Source organism: Trichoplusia ni, chromosome 6 (assembly GCF_003590095.1).
Source record: "Trichoplusia ni isolate ovarian cell line Hi5 chromosome 6, tn1, whole genome shotgun sequence".
Taxonomy (NCBI): domain Eukaryota; kingdom Metazoa; phylum Arthropoda; class Insecta; order Lepidoptera; family Noctuidae; genus Trichoplusia; species Trichoplusia ni.
Genome location: NC_039483.1, coordinates 14,041,523 through 14,063,079, shown reverse-complemented (window position 1 = coordinate 14,063,079; position 21,557 = coordinate 14,041,523). Strand labels below are relative to the sequence as shown.

At 36.6% G+C, this 21,557-nt stretch overlaps 2 protein-coding genes across 5 annotated transcripts; one reads left to right on the top strand and one right to left on the bottom strand.

Moving 5' to 3' along the window:
• Positions 1-550: 550 nt before the first annotated feature.
• On the top strand, positions 551-18,699 carry LOC113495038 (probable tubulin polyglutamylase TTLL2). 4 transcript variants are annotated; one of them, XM_026873607.1, is made up of 13 exons: positions 551-830; positions 5,212-5,293; positions 7,233-7,358; positions 7,784-7,887; positions 14,137-14,287; positions 14,660-14,822; positions 15,171-15,284; positions 15,791-15,996; positions 16,234-16,391; positions 16,642-16,855; positions 17,191-17,268; positions 17,922-18,116; positions 18,433-18,699. In XM_026873607.1, the coding sequence occupies exons 1-13, from the start codon at positions 787-789 to the stop codon at positions 18,625-18,627; spliced, it is 1,830 nt and encodes a 609-aa protein (XP_026729408.1). In that variant the 5' UTR covers positions 551-786; the 3' UTR covers positions 18,628-18,699. The 4 variants fall into 4 exon arrangements, with proteins under 4 accessions (XP_026729408.1, XP_026729409.1, XP_026729407.1 ...); XM_026873608.1 differs by having other exon boundaries at positions 14,642-14,822; positions 15,171-15,263; XM_026873606.1 differs by having other exon boundaries at positions 14,642-14,822.
• A 260-nt stretch (positions 18,700-18,959) lies between these two features.
• On the bottom strand, positions 18,960-20,660 carry LOC113495175 (odorant receptor 4-like). The gene is made up of 5 exons (XM_026873783.1): positions 20,080-20,660; positions 19,636-19,902; positions 19,465-19,573; positions 19,292-19,396; positions 18,960-19,215 (listed from the first exon to the last, which is right to left on the bottom strand). Exons 1-5 carry the CDS (start codon positions 20,268-20,270, stop codon positions 19,009-19,011), a joined length of 879 nt encoding a protein of 292 aa, XP_026729584.1. The 5' UTR covers positions 20,271-20,660; the 3' UTR covers positions 18,960-19,008.
• Positions 20,661-21,557: the final 897 nt, after the last annotated feature.

Sequence of the window (21,557 nt, the reverse complement as noted above, 5' to 3'; positions counted from 1 at the left end):
CGCGGTTGGTCTGTAGATGGGTGACCATCTTTGCCATAACGAGTTCCTCCGTGTTTCGGAAGGCACGTTAAATTGTGGGTCCCGGCTGTTATTCCTACATCTTTGACAGTCGTTACAGGTAGTCAGAAGCTTGAAAAAGTCTGACAGCCAGTCTAAACAAGGGGTATCGTGTTGCCCAGGTAACTGGGTTAAGGAGGTCAGATAGGCAGTCGCCCCTTGTAAAACACTGTTACTTAGCTGAAACCGGTTGGACTGGTAGCCGACCCCAACATAGTTGGGAAAAGGCTAGGCCAATGATGATGACAACTTAATTAACCAGCAATCATCATCGTTCACTTTTGACTTCTAGTTGTGGCAAATCTCTTTAGCTTTTTTTTTCTTAAGAGCAAATAATAGTTTCGGACTGGATGAAAGATCAGGTTTTGTGGCGCAATTTGGGGCCTTCTATATCTAGTAGTGGATAGAGATTGGCTAAGATTATTGCTTGATAGATTAATGTAATAAAACTAAAACCTACAAACAGAGCCAGCAAAAAACATTTTCTTGAACTCTTGAGCATCGTAACAAGAGTTTTACGAGAGACTATAAAGACTGTAAAATTTTGGTCTGAGTAAAAACGAATTAAATGCATATTCTTTGATTAACCTTTTTGCTCAGACATAAAGAAACAATTGTGTGAATGATTTAATATTCAAATATCAAGTCATAGTGCTGTTGGTGGATACCTTGGAGACGTGATTGTAAACATATTATTGAACGTACGTTAATCGAAGATTTGAAGCAACAATGACGATGATATCCCATAAGATTATGTTCCGTGACATATCAAGGTAAGCTAAAACAGGCTAATTCGTATTACAGTGGAATAAAAAGTAGAACAATCGCCGACCGCTGAATATTTCTAGTCTGACCTTGCACTGTCCCAATGATCGTGCGTCCCAAGCATCTATTACGGCTTCTATTTCCACGTAAATTATGTGGTTCGTTAGTTTTAAAGGGTAAAAAGTCGGTTTCATACTGTTGTCGAGGTTTCTTCAAGTGGAAATGCACAATTTCGGTTTTTTCTCATGTTTTTTAAATGTTTCGAGTAAAACTATGAAAGTTAATGAAGACAGCTTGATATATTTCTATTTTTGAGCTAAGATTTCAACCGATTCCAAGATTGTCGTCTTGAACGAATACTTGGCCAATACAATACATTATACATTAATTTAGTGTTTTGGAATCATGATACCTAAATGATAATTGGAAGTCGTTTAAAAGGGGTGCTCATTTTGATAACAACATATTTTGGGCAAGACTCATTGATTGAAATGATTGAATATTTTCTTCCGAACACAAAGAACGATGTTTTATTTTGAGAAAAACTTCACACTGATGGACGAAATTCATCCTCAAAACATTGTCTTCATTTTTGCCTAAAACCCTCCTACAAATTATTGAAGATTTTTATAAATTTTATATCGGTAATATGAAATCTCTTGTTACACGACGTTTTGATTTATTGCAACTTGATGAATTCACATCATTCATGACTTGTTCGGTATGCAGGTATAAATAAACATCAGGGTCTATAATTGTCTCGCTGTATGGTTAGCTCTGGATATAAGTCGATGGTAATATGTTAAGTATTTACATAGAAATCACCTTTTGTAGCTAAAGAGCTCTTATATCGCTTTATTGGTGTTCCCATGGGTTTTCTCATGACTGTACATATCTAAACCTAAACAGATGACAACTTATTCTATTTTTGGCTTATTTGCTTACTTACTTATCCGACAAACATGGCCAAAACTTTGTAACAGTGTTTTTTTTTTGCCGTCAAAACATGATTTAATGGCAATGCAAGAGAAATACAACCTATTCCCAAAGTCATAAGTAGTTTCAGTTCTTAACAATTTCTAATTCAATTGAGACTAGTTACTAGAATAATATTAGAAGAAGATCCACAGGCTTACAATCGAGAACGTGTTTTTAATTTTGATTTGGTTCTCAATTCAATCCTTAAATGGAAATGGTAGATAGTATCAGTGTAAACCAAGATCGATTAGCGTTCAAGTGCTAGTGGCGTTGTTAGCTCTCGATCGCGCAGAATTCCAAAACGGGCGGACCAAACTGCACGAATTAACGTTAGAGTCGAGTTCCAAAGTACCAATTTGATCTCAAGCATTTGACCTTTTAATTGAGCCTTCGCCTCCAAGTAGTAGGGGAGAAGAAAGAACTAGTGTCGTCAATTTCCTTTCTGTGGTACTGGTATAAAGTCCCCCTTACGTAAAGGTACACTGTGCTTGAACATTTTTACCCGACCTTCGAACTTTCGCAACCATTTATTTTAATGACAAAATCCATTGCTCGGTAGTAATTGCACTATATATAGTATTCAGAGCCATTAGAATCAATTTATAAGCTAAATTATTAAAGTTTTTTTGACTTTGTGTCTCGTTGCTATATCAAACAGACTAGACGGAAAAAAAACCCGTTGTAAATATAATCTGGTGTCCAAAAATAGGCTGATAGTTTACCCTTAATAAGCTTGTCTCTATGTTCCAAAATAAATTTGAATTCGAGAGATAGTCCCTTAAGTAATCCTTCATGAGATTTATTAGTCTGAAATGTGTTCCGTTTAAATAAAGGAGAAATAGAATATAATAGAATATTCTTTATTGTACACCATGGAATTGTAGCAGTGATTCATAATATATAGTGTTGGGGTACAATGAAATATATATAAATTAAAGAAAAAACAATCTTACAAATAAATATATGCTTTACTTATGCCTATTTCTTACGGGGATGAAAAACAGTGTAATACTGTACGTGGCCCTTATTTGTAATATTATTTTGTTGTCAATCAAAATGTTGTAATCAAAAAAGGTTTTTTTTACTATGTCAACCCCTAACAGCCACCCTTGGCCGCTCGTGCCATGACTTTGAAATAGACGGTTGTTTCGAGAAAATGATTGCAATGTCAGAGTTTTAGACTAATAGCCAAAACTAATGCTAACTGAAACTAGACAAATGACTTTGTACTCATTATTTATTTGTCTGGATCATTTTCATGTTCTTGGAATATCCTTTTTGATACTTTTGCTTTCAGTTATTTAGGTTTACCTTATTCTAATAAAATTGTAGGATTTTCCTTGGCTCTTGAAAATCCTTTGAATTTAATACCTTTAGTCAATTTGGAGGATAACAAATAAAGTACTTTTGATTTAGGTTGATTTTGATAACGATCTTGTTTGATTTATTATTAAAAATATTTTATTTAGACAATGGCACAGTAAATATTGATCACATCAAAAAACAGTAATGTGTAGAGTACAGTAATGTGTTAAGTCACCGGAGCATTAGACAAATGCTCTAGTCCGTAGTAGTCTTTCGTAGATTGTAGACAGGTTTCAGAAAAATATTGTACACGTTTCATTTATTTTTAAGACATCTTTACAGCTTAAAAGCAATTAAGATGATGAAATGCACGGTGGGTTCTCGCAACATGACTTGCTAGTATAAAGCGTACTGGTAAGTGACGTCACAAGTTAATTAATTTCCCTGTATCCCCCATGTATTTTTCACGAGATAAAAGACAAGATACGTAAACAATATATTTTTTTAATCTGTCTGACGGTCTAAACAAATAACCTATAAATAAAGATTAAAATCCCTGAAAGTCTCACCTATACAACAAAATCTTTATTCTATAATTATGACTTAATACTCAGCCACAATGCTCACGAGACTATTACATTGAAAGAAGCCTTTATCCCTATAATTACAGCTGATATTACGTAATGTGACTATGATACCGTTACGTCTCGAGTTTCGTAGGTCATGGTTGGTGTTGCTGGCTACTTTGTATCAAAGTTACAATTATGGACTCTAGACAAATATGGTTACACATTGATCACTGTGTAGGTCGTGGAGATACAACATTGTAAAATAAAATTGTTGTATTTACATGTTACTTATGTTTAGCCGTTATTCAATGACGTATTTTTTAGGACCTCTGCACTTTTCTTCTTTTAGTTTTTAAAATAGAAGTGACCTCGGTGTCCAGTATGTAATTAATTAAATATTTGTTGTTATAGTTAGTAGAAATACATGTTTGTAAAAATCAACGGACGGACAAATGAACGCGGAGACAGCGGCGCCTTAGTAGGCTTTCGTTTGTATCTTTTGGGTACGTAATCCTTAAAAATATTGCAAGTGTTATACACTTCCGAATCAAGAGCTCATTGCTGCTCTTATTGTGTAAAGCTCTACTTATTTTTATAATTCTTCTGGTGGGGGACACAAACACGCAATCTCAGCCCCTATCCCTTGGTAACGCAACTAATGAAATATATTATCTTTTTATTCAACCCTGTTCTGAATGACAACTGACGTCGGTTCTCGAAGAATTTTATATTGATACAACGTGTAGCACGCGAACTGTTACAGTAAAGCTTGTAATAGCCGGTATACAGTCTACAGGAAGCCGGATTTCAATCAAAGTTTTATTACTGCTAATTATGGAGCTAAAAATCAACCCCGTAATTACGTTGGTCTATATCCATCGTGACTTTTGACTTTAAAGTCAGTTATGTCGGATTTTTAAAGGTTGACTTGAATTTGGACGACTTTTCATTTTTATTATTTCGGTGCCAACATTTAGTCGTTTTTTTTTAGTTTTGTTCGGTTTTCAGTATCAAAATCGTTACATAGTTATACTAAAAATCGAAACTCTGTCACCCAAATAAAATATAACCCCAGAGTAGCATTCATCAAAAATGTTATTCAACTTTACCAAAGTTGTACGGTTAAATACAAAAAGCGACGCGTCATTAGACTAACAAAATGCATTATCGTTGTTACGTTGCTTTTTACAGGAGGCTCGTGTCACGAACGGGGAGTTATAAATCACTGGGGGTTGGGCATCACCTTGCAACGTAACAAACGTTCGAGACAGTGTTGGGTGGGCGGCGGACTACAGCAGTCGCCCGCGACGCTCGCGCCGCACCCTGCCAGCCAAACTAACGCAAACGTGTCTCGAACGATACCACGACTTTGAGTATCACTACTGCGATGATAAGCTGACATGCGATTCACGCGTTCACATACACGAGTATATTTCATTGAGGCGAAGATGTATCGCGTCTGATATGGAAATGTTCCCGATACGATTGTGTCTATTTTTGAATAGTAAAAAGACATGTTTGTAGGGCCACTCTGAAGTATGGACGGCAGCTTCGATGATGACGAGCCTTTTATATTCAGACTCAATGAGAACGGATCGGGACCCGGTCTTCTGGTCAAGGTACACACTACAAGTAGTTTAGTACAGTTTTGCTCTGTACTAGTAGAATATTTGTATGTAAACAAAGCATGACTAGTAGATATCTAGATCTCGCAGTAATTGTCTGTAGAAATAATTAAAGTTGATTGTAGTTTCAAGGTGTGTTCACATAGGTTACTGGCTGTAATCGTTATGCGTTGCAATATTGCAGTGCGTCATTAAGTAAAAGTGTTTTGTTGGATTCATGCTTTTTAGTAGGAAACTTGGATATATCACTAACCGAAGTTTCATCATGATTTGATCTCTTTTTCATACTGTTTTACATGATATTTTTGTAAATTTTATTCAAGAAGTCAATCTGATGTTGACGTAAGCTTCGTTGATGACAAATGCTTGTATTGGTATTGTAGCAGACTTTATTTGAATTTCAGGACAATTTTTACGATTGCTTTTTACCATATTCAAACAATATAGTAGTTAAACATTTTAAAGATAAAATGGAATTATGCAATAAAAGTAGGTATCCATAAATAAAACAATATAATGAAATATCCTTTATTGAAGATGAATTTTTAATTGGAATTATGTCTCACTATCATAGAACAACGTAAAAGGCATTATAAATCTCAACAAAATTACTTTGAATTTATGCATCAGCTGATAATGAGAACGAATTACGAGATTGAAGCTTATTACATTGGCATAAAGGTGATTTTTGATTGCTAACAGTATGCCAAAAGCACTGCGATTCCACGTGGATTTCATCATTTTCTTAAGTATTTTCTTTAATATTTAGTTTTTAAATACTTTATTTTTTTATCAAGAGGTCAATTTTGTACTGTATTATACTCACTGTAGATATATAGGTATTGCAACCACGTGGTAACATAGAAGGTCATATTATTGTTTCATTTTCTCATACCATTGATCAATAGGATTTTTATTTGAAATGGAAATCTCTTATCAATATGAAACAATCTGACGCGATATAAAAAACATAGTTGACTCAATATAACAGGATAAGATTTTCCCTTGAGCAATAGATTTCACCTTGGTCTTTGAACTTTTGATTGCAATTAGTCTGTTTATGCAGTGACTATGATATAATAACGCAGCCTACTAAAATATAATATTATTATGTAATTGGATTCCTGATAATTGGGTAAGCAACAGCATACCTGTACCTAAGATAGCTATAGTGCTTGACAGAATTTTTCAAGGAAAATTCGCGGTTCAAAATTGTGATATAGATTAGTAAATAGGCAACAATACGAGACTAAGGTAATGTAGGAAAAAAAGCGAAGTGGGAGTATTCAGGCGTTGCCAGGAAAGGAGCGTCACAGGAGGGCAAAGAAAACAATTATCATTATCCATTGGACGTCAACGTCGAAGTTAGTTGCAGGTGTTGCGTGGGTCTATGAAACGACAATGTTTCTGATTTGGTAGATTCCTTTTTTGGTAAGACATTGGACTCCATTTTACATAGAACACTTACCTCATCGGAAGAGGAAGTGGGTAATACCATTTATTTGTTTCATGATTTTTTAATCGACTCCCGCGTTCAGGAATTTAATCCTTCTGTCGCGGGGTATTCTCAAATATTTAGGTTACAATAATATCCAGACTCGGGACAAGCATTTATAGCATCACACAAGTTCTACGCGGGAATTGAACCCGCGACATGTAATGCTTAGTGGGTTTGGCGTGGTGACCTACAATAATATTTATGTGACCTACGGTAAGTTTAGGAGTTTTTTTAAGAAATTATATTATTATCTCGATTCATATTACGAGAATATTTCCGACAGAAAACCAGAGACCTTACTCTCACCTCTGGAAATTAACTTGCGATTTTTACAAAATATACTTCCACTGGTTAGTGGCCCGGACTGCTTAGCCGGCTAATGAGCTGAGGCGGGGGCATGAGGTCGGCTGCTGAATATATTTTTATTTCTCCCAGGTGTGTGCGGAGCGTGGTTGGCGAGTATACCAGGGTTACCACACTGGCTTGGAGGAGCGTTGGAACCTTTGGTGGAAGACCAGCGCCTTCCCAGCCGCCAGCTACAAGACCTTAGGAGACTGGCAGGTTAGATAGTTAAACTGAACATTATAAAAAGACGCATAAGTATTTAGAAAAAAATGTTAAGAATGTGAGTGCAGCCAGTTGAGCCAGTGTGCGTACTACATGAGTATAGAAGTTAAAATATTATAAAATAATTAACAAACGCTTTAGTTGACATGAATATAGGAAAAGAAACGTGCGGAACTTTTTGTTTGAAGACACCGAAATAAACGGTTATAAAGAAGAAAGATTTCTCCTTAATATGTTTTGCATTAGATTTTCTTTTTGCAGTTAGGGTAAATTCTGTCTACAACAGTTTTAAATAACCTTGTTAGATAAAACGCGTTGGAAACTGTCAACAATAATTATTTCTTATTAATTCCTTATTACTAGACCAAATTAAATTTAACATTGAAGATTGTCAGTAAAGGCCATATTTTGCTTTACAGTTCATGAACCACATACCGAAAGGAGGATCGATATGCAGGAAGGACAATCTTTCACGTCTTCTGCGATGCATGAAGCGGATTTACGGCGCTGTTTACGACTTCAGGTAAGTCAAACATACTTGATACTTGTATGATTTGTTTCATAGCTTTCACTGTCGAATTTAGTCAACTGCCTTATGCTGTTGTGTGGTTTAAGTGTGACAGCTCTTTGCATGAAGCTCTGCTGATGGCTGTACTTTCATTACATGAAGTAGAGCCATCTCTATTCCACAATTTCTTGATGATGGCTTCTAATATTTAGAAGAATTATTTAAAAATTCACCAAAGTATTCGTTATATGTTAGTTAACACAGTTCGTTGTGGCTATACTTGAGGCTTATGTCCAGCCGTAGACTGCAATAGGCTGAATTGATGGATTGATCGTAAAGAAATTAACGAGATTATAACGCCTTTAAAAGTAGACCATCCTTTTCTTGTCGGGGTTTTTCACCTCTGACGAAAAAAGTGGGATGTTAAATGTTTGACATATCTGTCTGGCATCATAGCTCTTGAAGGGATGGAGCGATCTCAATTCAGTTTGTTTTGTATTAAAGGTATAGTTCGTATTTTTTTTAAATCACCTTTGTCTGTTAAAACTGTTATTGATGTTCGTCATTACGCATCTTCTTTTCGAGACTTTTTATTCATTAAAATACCTGTTTTTGTAATAGATCGACCATGTGTGGTACTGTTGTAAAAAACTGCATCTTAAAGTACTTATAACATTTTCTTGTGCGATGATAAAAACCTTTTCATTCCAAGTTAAGTTATCACGTGCTAGCACAGACTTTTGTGATTAAATATAATTATAATAAATTAGAATTACAATAAATCAAGAAAATTACCTATAATGTCCCATTAAGCACGTGCTTATCTCACTATTTTAATTAGGTATTCTACCTTTTTTTAAGTGATCGATTATTATAGACGTGTAGCTTAATCGATAAAACGGACTCGTGATCTCGTCACCGCGTTGGCTCATGTTTAAGGACTCCGGTTTGGTCCGAAATTACTCGGGCAATACCAATACACACGCGTGAATAAACCATTGTATTTAAGTGTGAATAGGCCCCACGAAAGTTTATAAAAAAATGCGTTTCTAGGTTTGATGTTGTTTGAAACAATTTATTAACCGTTTGAATATCCTTAAGGAAGTAACAGTATTCTTCTATAACGTAAATTGTGTGTTTATGGCACTATATTTCAGGGTATCCCCCTAAGTCGATATTACTATGGCGCACGTAACATAAAATTGGCAGGCTACTAATCTTTCTCCCCTAGACTTTCGGTAGAAATAAATAATTGATTCGATCAGTCTGTTAGTAACGTTTCAGGAATATAAAACCTATTCCTTTGAACTAAAGTAGCTATTGCATTGAAGAACCGAATGGAATGAATCCTGAAAATAGTTAATATTTTTTTGGGGATGATTATGCGGAGTTGATTTTCTTAGATTTTATTTTGAGACTTGTATTCAGCATGCAAGCGCCCTTTTAACGTAATAAATTCGATTGTATTCGACAATCACATAATATATGTATAATGCTCATTAATATCTTAAACCTACTTAAATAGGAGGATTTGTTAACTCGTCTGTATTTTTTCATGTTTATTACGATGTTTTTTTTCTACTAACTTGAAATAGCTGTCAATTGATAAATATATGCCAACTTCATGGTCGACATACGATGTACGTTCTTTGATAAATATCAACTTGAAATGAAGACAATTTTCACTTCTCACGTTCCAAATCTTACTTTAACTATAAGGGTCGGTTCATTATGTTGAGTTCAGTTTTAGTAGGTGCATGTTAAACCAATGTCGATGGTAACCTTCGAGAATATGATTTGTCATTATTATAAATATAAATAAGCATTGCATGTCTGTTAAGGGATCGGCTAAGTAGCTCTGGTAGTATTGTTTGGTGAGTAGACTTTTGCCGTAGGACCGCGGTCAGTAAGGACTTTGACGTCTTTGATCGATGATTTAAAAAAAATGCCTTGATTTGTTTAATTAAACATTAAAGGCGATATCCTCCATATTGGACGGTAGCTACTAGAAAAGAAGTTAGATTGTTAGCATCTTATTGTTTTTAATCTTTGCCATACACTAAATAAAGGTAACTTACCGTTACTTAAATTGAAGCACGTTTAACCAACGAATAATAGAAGATAGGGAGGTTATTCCATGTCGTTACTGAAGTGAAGTACTTAGGATTTTTAAGAAATCCACACGAGTTCAAAGTTGCCATCAATGTGACACTAGTTAGCGTTGTAATATATAAATAGATGATGGAAAACACCCGATTATATCCACATATTTTAGTGTATTCTATTAACTGATGAGCAAGAACTCACATAATTACATAATGACAGTACACGGGGAGTGTGAGATTGAATTACACATATTTTTTTCTGATCAGGCGTTACGCGAGGCGTTTTCCGTGGGCTATGAACCAAGCCTCACAAATCACAATGGATGCTATGATTATGACTGTGATCCGTCGCGTGCTTCGATACGTGAAATATGATCATAATCGGTTTTCATGGCCTTTAATATCAGCGCATTTAACAGAAATTAATTTGAGTTTAGATCTCTGTTTGTTTATTTAATTGTTTGTTTTGTATTGTTGTAATAAAAGGTATACATTTCACATGATTTAACGAGGTGCTTACTCAATTATTTCAGTTAATTGTAGGGAGTCGATAATCACTAAAGACTAATAATTGAACCAGTGAAAGGAAATTGCCATTATTCAAAACTTATAAAATATCACTCGTTAGTTAACTTTGTAAACTTCCGACTAATCAGTCTACTCTTTATAAATGCATTCTATATCAAAATCTAGATTCTACTAAATCCGTATCGGTCAAATCTTGATCCGTAACTCTAACCAAAACTGGATACAAGAAGATATTGTATTTGTCTGCTTCGCTACCATCAATGAACGTGCCTGTGCCATAAATAGAAACAACAAAGCTACAGTTAACATGAATGTTTCAATTTTTTGCATATATTTGCAATGGCGACCAAATATAAAGCCTGTAAACATTGTTATTCGTTTTCGCCATAAAAAAACGGAAAACAAAAGCTCCCGTAACGTGAGCCTCATTTTGTCGCTCACGATAATAATGAAAACGGTTTAACATCGGGTCATTTTTACAAATTTAAAGCAATAAAAACGGGCAAAAACCATTTTTGTACACGCAAGTCCATGAAGCCGCACCGATGTTGTAAATTGTGATTTTATCCGGATGGGAATTAACAACCAGGGATCCGAATTGTTCACAAAGATTAATAAAATTGATTTAAAATTGTCGTAAAGTACGAAACATATTTGTTTACATTTTTATTCGACGATTTGGGCGGGATGCAAATCGGGACAATAAAGTTGCTGCATAATTGCCTTCGGAATTAGGTTTATAGCATTTGCTCCTTAGAAATAAATAAAACTCGGTTACGGTAAAAAGTTTACATATTTATTTGGGAATATTGTCGTTTCAGGACTCTGCCTCATACTTATTCGTCATAAAAAGTACAATTTGATGAAATTACCTACATGCAATTTTGATTTATGGCTGAACTGTTTCCCCTTAACGTAGGAAAGAATTTTGACGAAACTTACGTTGTTTTGGAGCTCGTATTTGTGAGGGACGTAAAAAATAAATTATCGAAGTCTATCCATCAATCACGAAGTTAGTTTGAATTCACAAAGTCGATATGATACAATAGAATAATGCCAAATGCTTTCTACATTTTCTTTTATTCAACTTTATACATATGGTGTGATCTTGTGAATTTTTTTTCGATTTAGTTTTTAATGAACTTTTTCATAGTACTTTTTCTCACTCTCCCTTACATCTCTAACTTATAAAGTAACTCGACACTGATTTTGCCTGTTGCTTCACGGAATAAAAGACCCTTTTTAATATCCTTTCCATTGTGAACATGTATTGGTATTTAAATTGCCCTTTTTTATTTATGTATCTTTATTATATTCTTTACATTAATTATGTCTCGGTATTTCTCCTTCTGTTTTTCCTAAAACATCAGATACATTTACACCTAAGTCACCATCTGTGCTAGCTTAATCTATGTTGTCATATGCGTACTGGCTATATACAGATTTGTCGTCGTATTGTCGTGTACCGTCCGGGTCACGAGTCAATCGCTTCACGTCATCAGTTATTTGAATGAACCCACGCGTTGACTCGCGTGTCACACGGCATTACCTTGCATTACCTATTCTTACTTCGAAGAAAAAAAAAAGAATTTGCACCGAAATACCGCCGTGTGTAAGTTAATGCGAGAAAATGAACAGATGGCTTTATAGCAGTTATTTATGAGTTCCTAGTTGCAATTTTAGATTAGGTTCTAGGTACAATGCTAAATCTAGTTTTCAAGGCACTATGCAATTATTTTGAACCTATTTTTATTTTAATTGTTCTTTTTCTTGTTGTGGCATTCTCAGCAAGGTTACTGTTTTAGGATGCTTTGCCAATTTCAAGTATTTATATTTCACAATTGTTTCGAGGAAAACATTTAACATTCAACTTGACTTTATACATAAAGGAGACATGCAAATAATTGCATTCATTACTGTCAGGGTAAAGGTAATAATAAAAATGTATGACTAAAACTAAAAGCAAGGAAATAGTTTAGAAAACTGTGCATAATTGAAAAAACCTTCAGGAAATTCTCGGGTCGGAACCGACACCCGATGCTATACGGTGCCAAGTTTTCAAAGGTCGTATTAAAAATTTCTGCATCATGTCAGAAGGTTAAGGTTCACGGCAAACCAAATTATTGTTCTGTATATTAATGAGGGTATACCTAACAATTACCCCAAGTGGTACCGCCGAGATCGCGTGACGATTACATAAAGAAAAACGAATCAGTGTCATAGTTTTGTTTTGTTTTGTATTTATTGGAGAAACCACAAGTTACTGGATCACCCCAAACATTTATACCGTCGTTTACGTGGTCCCGGTGTGTACGAGAGGGATAGAGAAAGTAGTAAAAATTAAATGGCTGAATAATTTGGGGGTAGTGAAAAAGTTATGTTGGTATGCGATGCAAACAATCGTGCAGTTTAATGCTGATTCATGGAATCGATCATTCGTTAAATCAGTTACAGTTTTTAAATTGGATTTTAGTTAAAAGTGATTTACAAAGGTTTGGATTTTTTTAATTCCCTTAACGTTTCAGATTTTTTCATAAAGGTTGGATGCCCATAGTGAACGTAGCCACGTGATAGGTTTTCATTGAAGATTGTTGCTCGGGCTGGCTCGTAAGTCCCGCCAATTAGTCTGGCTTAGCAAATAAGGCCTGCTCTCGGGCTAACCGCAGAAACCACATCAAAAAAATAAAGAAATGTTGAGGAGGTTTCCATAGAAAAAACCCGACTGTTTGAAATGTAGCGCTTACTGCAGTTAGATTAAAAGTCACACGGGTATTTGCTACAACAGACTTTCGCTACATCTAATTCTGAAAGAGCATGTTTTGTCAAGATATATGTCTTGTAAATCTAATTTTACATTTTGAAACTCCTTTTTTTGGTTAACGTAAATTATGCTATCGCGTGCATATGCAGGACCATTTAGTGCTTGCATCCCACTTGAAAAAAGTAACTGCTGGGCTTTTACGATATACAGGGTGTTCGAAAACTTGTGAACATCCATATATTTTCCTGTAAATTCTTATCGCCTATCAATATTGGCGAAATTTTATGGGTTTGAGGACCGGATCACGAGTGCGTACACAGTCGGTGTTTCCCTGCTATTATCCGCACGCCATCCGATTTCATCCATCGCATTTATTCTTATGCCCCAAACAGCTGTTTTATGCCTTCGATTGTTGCCAATAAAACCACGGAATTTCGGTCTGTACTCAGAACTGGGTTATGTAGTGTCAAAGGTAGTTCTAAAACATAGAATGCTATCAGCGTGTAGAACTCTATCCCTGTCTTTTTCACTGAAGCATACCTAAGGTTGATTGTATCGAACATTTACCAAGTTGCTAAATTAGACTCGGTCTTATTTTAGGATGGTTATTTATAGATTTGATTACCTACTATGACGTACGATGAAAACATAAGTTCGTGATACTTAAGTTTACTGAATTAGATATTCAGCAAGTCTGTTCAGAAACATAATGTATTATTTGTTCGGCCATCATTTTTAAATGTAAAAGTGATTTCTTGATCTGAAAATCTAAGAGATTGCTTGTTATATAGGTACGATAAAATCACTTTTACTACAACATTATTGTTTAATGCAATGATTATGACTAATCTTCGACGTTGACATTTCCAGCCCACCTTGCTACCACCTACCACTGGAGTACGCAAAGCTGGTGTCGGAGTGTTCTCGACTGCGGCGCGATGAGAATGGCGCTGGGGCCAACGTCGTCTGGATCCACAAACCCGTGGCGCAGAGCCAGGGGAGAGGAATCTTTCTGTTTCGGGTATGTCTGACATATTTGGACTATCTCGTTTCTGAACTGATATGGGAAGTGGTGACGAGGATACTTAGATTTCAAAGTGGTGTCTGCTTTGCAGATGTCGAATTAGATTATTTTCTGGTGTACAGACGCGGAATTAAAGCCTTGCCTCTTTTAGGACTTTAACAAATATGAAGACGATGCAGTGAGTTGAAATCTCGTAGACACCAGTACACAAATAATGGCGAGTGAAGAGGCCCTCATTTTCATACATGTCACCATATTTGAAGTGTTGTATTTTTAATTTTGTTCTGAATCGTTAAAATAATTACACGTGTATCTATCTACTATCTATAGGAAGTCTAATTCGAATTTTAGTCTAACACCCTATTTCAGAGTCTGTGCGAGATGAACTGCGGGACGTCGGCGGTGGTGCAGCGCTACATCGAGCGGCCTCTGCTGATTGCCGGCTACAAGTTCGACCTGCGCCTCTATGTGTGCGTGCCCGGCTACAGGCCGCTCACAGCATACATGTACGCTGAGGGCCTCGCTAGATTCGGTACTGGGGGTTCTATTCATAGAAACATTATCATTATAACCTTTTCCCAAGTTCGTTCGGGTCAGCTTCTAGTCTAACCAGTTTCATAGAATCTCAAGCTTTTATTTCAAATTGTCCATTTATGATACTTTCGATACCTAGTTGATTAAAAGTTATTCCTGACAATGTGCAGAGGCAGAGGCACAGAGGTAGATTAAAAGTCTACTTTTCAGCGTTTTGAAGATTGCATATTTTCCTAGACTTACTTTTGCCTGTGATTGCATGAATTAAGTGTTGAGAAAAATGCGATCCGCTATATTTTAGTACCTCCTATTTCCTCTCTCTCAAATAAAATGTAATCAATTCCAGGCACGGATAAATACACGCTCTCGGACATCCACAACCCGTATCGGCACCTGACCAACTCGTCGCTCAACAAAAGCGGCCCGAGATACGCTGAATGTAAGGACCGAATCGGTAGTGGTAAGTGTTAAGATGTTATTAAAGGCGCCCGTTCCCTTGACAACGGGCGTCTTGACCCGAAGAGTGATGACGCTTATCCTAAAAGAAAAATAGTGGAATGAAAGAAATACTTGCACCGTGGAAGTAAGTGATGGTCGCGTTAAGATTTTTAACATGTTGAGTACCATTACTGGTTTATTTATCATCATCACAACGTACTGTAGCATAGATACCATCTTTCTTATTATAGATCGACTCAAATTTGTCATGTTCATTTCGGTTTCAGTTCAGAACTAAGTAAAGCGTAGATAATTCCGTCTGCATCTACCCTAATTTAGGGGTAAAAGTTCAGCCCATAAAATTGTTTATTTCTTTAATGGGCACTATGTCAATCGGTAGAGGTAGCCATATTTCAGGTACATAGTTTTAGGTAGAATTTGCATAGTAATTATGGGGAGGCAGTAAATTAGTTAGTCATCTTGGTCAAATTTGGTACAAAACTCAATAAGTTTTTTCTGACAATACAGGGTGTAAGTGGACGCTGACGCAAGTTCGTCGGGCTCTCATTGGTCGTTGGGGTGCGGCTGAGTGGGTGGTGTGGCAGCGTATTAGAGCGTTGGTGACGCTGACCCTGCTAGCCCAGGCAGCCGGGACCCCGCCGGCAAGGAACTGCTTCGAGTTCTATGGCTTCGATGTTTTATTGGATGATTGTTTGAAGCCGTGGCTGCTGGAGGTGTGTCCAATAGTTTTTGCTTAGATTTATGTTTCGAAGACACGTGTTTCCACATTATACAACAAACGTAGGGTGCTAAATTGCCTAGCGAATTCCTTTTAAATTTTTTGAAGACCTTTTTTTCGCTCATCGTTTGCTTTTTTTGTCATTAGCAACATCGTTGAAAACCCATAAAAATATTTTTATAAAACCCTTTTATTTTCAACAAATAATAATATTCTAATTTATATGTTTCAGGTGAATCTCTCTCCAGCATTGGCATCAGACTGCGAAGCGGACGTGGTGGTTAAGCAGCCGATGCTGCACGAACTATTCGATCTGTTGGGTCTGCCAATGAAGCATACTGGACTTGCCAAGTTACAAGCTCCTCCACCTCCTACGCCAAACCTCAACAGGTATGATGCAATAGCTAGTATGATGTTATACTAGTAGTAGCCGAAAACTGATCATTGCCAGATCTAGCAAGTCCTATAAGATCGACAACCTTCATTTGTTTGAACCGACATACGTGATGTTCTTAAATAAACCTGATACAAAATACAAAATCCGTATAAAATAAACTTAATGAAATAAGCGATTTAATCTCACCATTTCTGAGGAAAAACATCGCCTAAGAAGGAAATTAAGTAGATACGCTATTTTTAGTTGTAGCTCTGAAGATGAGAATGGATCGACGAAGTCAGGTCGCACCCGTACTGCACCCCGGCGTGGAGCACGCGTGCGCCGGCGCCGCGCGATGCCCATGCACTGCGTGACGCTGCAGGGTCCTGGCGCTCCGGAGAAGGCTGTGCCGTCCTCACAGTCTACAGCGGGCGCAGTCAACGGTTCAGCCGCTAACGCGCCACCAGACAAAACAAATGTATGTTCTACTATAACTTGATCATTTTATTAATTACTTTCTCAGATTATGGAAATGAAGGGCCTGAATATACTACACCGTGACGCTGACGTGTTTTTGGGACACAAAGCAGATATTTGTGATGACAACGAACACTTGAGATTTGTAAACCTATTGCACATCTGTAAGCACAACCTAATGTGGTGATGTCCTGCTACTTATATCAAAATTTGAATGAGGAAACCTTTAACGACTTTAACAGTTTTCTAAATTTTGAATTTTAATCCGATTACATGATTGGTTTTCGGTATTGGCTCGCTATTTTTAATAACAATTATGATCACTCAAAAATTCAGGATTCTATCGAAAAAGGCAAGGAGTTAAACAGCGGCCGGTACAAATGCGCAGATACAAACAGTGAAGCCGAAGTTCAGGTAATAATTCGCTAAATTTAGTGCATTTAAAAAACACATTCTACCCAAACCGGGATATTTTGAATTTTAGGCGCTTATTTATTCAATGATCTCATGACAACACCTTCAAAAGAATTATCCTTATTTTGTCACTTTTACCAGAACTTCATCAGTTCAACATCTCATTTTCAAATGGCATGAAAAAAAGAAAGTAGTTTTAAAAACGAAACTAGCTGATAGTAATCATAAAACATAAGTAGCATACTGTTTCTGTTTTTATAAACATCATGGAAAGATTCCTCAAGGTCGTGACCTTGGCAACGAGCAGTGAACAAGGACATAAATAATTATGTCAGATATCGAAGACTTGAAATGGCACAGATATAGAAAAATAAATGTTTTTAGCCTTCCGTGACTCTATCGCTTACATTGTAATGGTACTGAATTGTTAGTTACACGATTTGGTATTGGGTTGTATATATTTAGACATTGTTTGATAACTTTGTTTGCAGTGTCGCTGGATCTTTCAGGAACTGTAAAAAGTAGGAGTGCCATTTATAAAACAGGTCAAGTCTTGGTAAAACGAGAAATTTCTGACGATACTTAAACAATTTCGATTTTTTGATGCTAATTCCTCAACAGATCGATGACAACATATCTTTTCGATATTACAGTCGACCTCAAACGGCTCAATTCCGGCTACGGAGACCGTGGATGAGTCGTGGCGCGGAGGTTACTCCACGGCCGCGTCCCGCCGCCGCGTGATGACGGCGTGCCACTGGGGCAACGGCGTCAAGTGGAACCAGGCCATCGGCCGCGTGGGGCACTGGGTGCGCATCTACCCGCACTCGCTGCCCAAGGATGATGAGGTACGGTTCCTACAATCATTTCTGGTCTAAGCCTATAGTGTTTCGTATCATTTTGTGTTCAAAAAAAGTGGACACTGATCACTCCATCTTTCCAGTAAAAAGTCTCCTATTTAATAAAACCATACATCTCCATTTTTGGAGTGGTTATTAGAGTATGAGGCTGACTTCGAAATTTTAGACTATGACTTGCTCTTACTTCTTACTTATCGCTAAATGAGTGTGTTTCTAATACTAAATACTGTCCTAAGAACAACTCCAGATGAAAATTTCCGTCAAAAATGTTGCTGACCGCTTACATAAATTTGATTGCTTACAGTTGCCAGTTGAAGATGTACGTGACAGCGTTGCTCAGGTATCTAAGTTCGTACGAGCAGCTCGCGAAGTAAGTCGTGAATGTGGTAAAGATACGTCAGCCCCCCGCGACGCCGCTAGAGACGCGGTCTTCGAGGAAGCGCTGCGCAAGAAGCTAGACTTCGGTCCCCACTTCCAAGTGTGGCTGCCCCCCTTCTGATGTGTTCATATTAAACATAAGCCATAAATGTTTTTAACTTTAAGGCCTATTTAATAAATGCTTATTATAATTTTTTAGGTGTTTTTGTTACGAACTCTTGTTTAAAGGCGAAGTAAGCAATTTGACGGATTTCAGTAGCGGTGCTTAAAAGGTTTTCATTGGAAATACAGGAAATAAAAATTAATACCAATTATTTCAATAATGTATTTAATCCCACTATTTTGCTACTTGACTACTTTATCTGACTACATAGTGATCTTATTGTTGCTTGCTATCCACCATGCTGCTGTTCACTGCATACAAAGTGTAAGCCGATTTTACATACTGTAAAGTAGGTGACAGAGAAGGTTTATATTTTTTTCCAACAAAGGCTCGAATCACTTAAATAAGTTCGAGAAAGAAATGACGTTTGTTAGGATAATGTATTCTCACCGAGACGAAGGTGTCCAAAGAGATCGGTACGACGCCAGAGACTGTGAGAGAGAGAGGACGCGACCAGCACAGCATGGCGATGAGCAGGATGCGACGAAACCGAGGCGACGCTGAGTACCAGTTACTCAGGTACACTGCCGACGCTACTGACTCACTCTGGAATATAGCATTCAAATAAAACAAGGGGAACCGGATTTGTGGCAGCCTTAAGGAAAATCTAAATGAACCTTACCTCAAACTGCACCAAGTTGCCAAAGTAACAAATGAAAAACACTTGGGCTGATAAAATCATTATTAACATCAGCAGGAATAAGCCCTGGAATGACAGTATTTTAACCTGAAAATAATATAAAGCTATAAATATGCTAAATTAGAAAAAAGACTGCTTTCGGATTTCACACTCACCGTACTAAAAATGTATGTCGCCGCACAGGTAGAAACCATCGACGTCAAAAAATGTATTGAAATCGGAATATTGAAAATGGAGTTGACCTCGCGTGAAAACCTGGACAAAAAAACAGAAAATCATGACCCATTTCTAATATAGAACTGTTATTACAATTGAGAAAGTCTTACCAAAGCAGGTTTTCATATCTCTTAACGTAATGAATGAAGCGGTCCTTAATATTTTGGTCAATTTCGTCACTGTATCGGTGGCGACCTCTAGGAATCAATTCGTTCGTCGGGTTGTCTGAGTCAAATAGATGTTCTATATTGCTCTTGATGATCTCCAGCTGAACTTTCATTTGACAGAAGTACAGCACCACGGTGTAGTCCAAGGATAGGTGGCCGCAACCCATCCAGAATACAGGATAAGCCTTCAAGAATACTGCCCTTGCGTAACTAAAGAAAATTCATTTTCATGAAATTTTGTAAGTCCATGAAAGACTGTACTCTATGTAGGTATTAAAATAAACCGTACGTCGTACGAAATTTACGAGTTATATTGCTTCTGTGAATTTGAAACGACTAATTTGCTATAAAATAATCTATGTACAAAATCTATGTAGGTATATTTACCTGCCCCAAGAATTAACTTCGAACGGCGTATATACAGAGATCCTTGCGGTGGGATCATAATATCTTTTGATGAACAAGAATGAAACAAACATGGGCGTTGCGATAATACAAGTTATTATCATATACCTAAACAGACGGTCCGTTGTCGTTTTACTTTTTAGCAATATTTCTGCGTCTTTATTGTTGTTCATCGCAAAAATAGGATCTGAAATAAAATATGATCGAAACTGGTTCTAGTTAAATCATAAATAGCTAAATTGAAAATAGGACGTAACGGCCGGTTCACACAATGCCTCCGTTTGACTGTTCCGTTTTATCGTGTAGTTTGGCGATGGCGTTTGTAGTTGTAAGAGCGACTTCACACATAGCACAGTATCTGTATACAGTAAAAAATATCGTTCCATTAAAAAATGACATTCCGCTGTGTCATCGAATACTGGACAACGGAACAGTAAAATTTTACGGATACGTAGAATTTTAACGGATGGATACCGTGTACCGGTATGGTCCCAATACAACACGACAGCATTCATCCTAGTAGAATAGAATAGCGATGCTATACTGCAAGCTTTCTGTTCACACATCGCATCGCATCCAGTAATGACGGTACCGTTGGACGTCATACGGTGCCTAAGCGCCTAAATTTATGACGTGCGCGTTCAAAAAGTATCAGTAGCACGGATTCTCATGCCGTTATACAAAGTACTCCTGCATTGGAGAAAAATTTGGACTTGGAACAAACACATTTCTGGGATTAATAAAATTAATGTATGACAAGTATGGGTGCCAATGTTTATGAAACTTGTACGGAGCGTTTCATGAAGTTTACAAAAAATAATGTTAAAAATAGTTGTGTTTAATATTTATAATATGCTGCATAATCAACTTACCCTTAAACAGCTCATTCAATTTATGAATTTTCGATCCTCGTAAGTAAATATTTAACGCTTTCACTAATAAGTTTAACTGAGGTATTCCTATGCTCAGACAGTCGAAAATGGCTTCTACGTCATGTAGGTTCTGTAATAATCAATAAACGAGTAAAAATACAATTTGATAAAAAAAACCATCGTGGTTAATTCGAGAAAAGCAAATTTATATTTAAACTAGCTGTTGTTCGCGACTTCGTTCCCGTGGGTAGAAGAAGATATAAGTTATGATTTATACCCGTCCTGTTTTTTTTTCACATTTTCTATTGTATCTTCGCTCCTATTAGTCGCAGCGTGATGGTTTATAGCCTAAAGCCTTCCTCGATTAATGGTCTATTCAACACAAAAAGAATTTTTCAATTTGGACCAGTAGTTCCTGAGATTAGCGCGTTCAAACAAACAAACAAACAAACAAACAAACTCTTCAGCTTTATATATTAGTATAGATGTAAATTTTTCACGAAATTCGTTGTTCTTACCTGCGCAATAAATATAATATGAATCAAAACATGCAAAATAAGAAATATTAAAATAATAACTTGATATGTT

What these genes read in the sequence shown, in the direction of transcription:
- LOC113495038 (XM_026873606.1), top strand. Translation starts at nt 787, where the DNA reads ATGACGATGATATCCCATAAGATTATGTTCCGTGACATATCAAG. An exon ending in CCTACGCCAAACCTCAACAG is followed by an intron (nt 16,392 to 16,641) that starts GTATGATGCAAT and finishes CGCTATTTTTAG; the next exon opens with TTGTAGCTCTGAAGATGAGA. An exon ending in ACAGTGAAGCCGAAGTTCAG is followed by an intron (nt 17,269 to 17,921) that starts GTAATAATTCGC and finishes TCGATATTACAG; the next exon opens with TCGACCTCAAACGGCTCAAT.
- LOC113495175 (XM_026873783.1), bottom strand. Translation starts at nt 20,270, where the DNA reads ATGAACAACAATAAAGACGCAGAAATATTGCTAAAAAGTAAAACGACA. An exon ending in GAAGTTAATTCTTGGGGCAG is followed by an intron (nt 19,903 to 20,079) that starts GTAAATATACCT and finishes AATTTTCTTTAG; the next exon opens with TTACGCAAGGGCAGTATTCT. An exon ending in GCAACTTGGTGCAGTTTGAG is followed by an intron (nt 19,216 to 19,291) that starts GTAAGGTTCATT and finishes GCTATATTCCAG; the next exon opens with AGTGAGTCAGTAGCGTCGGC.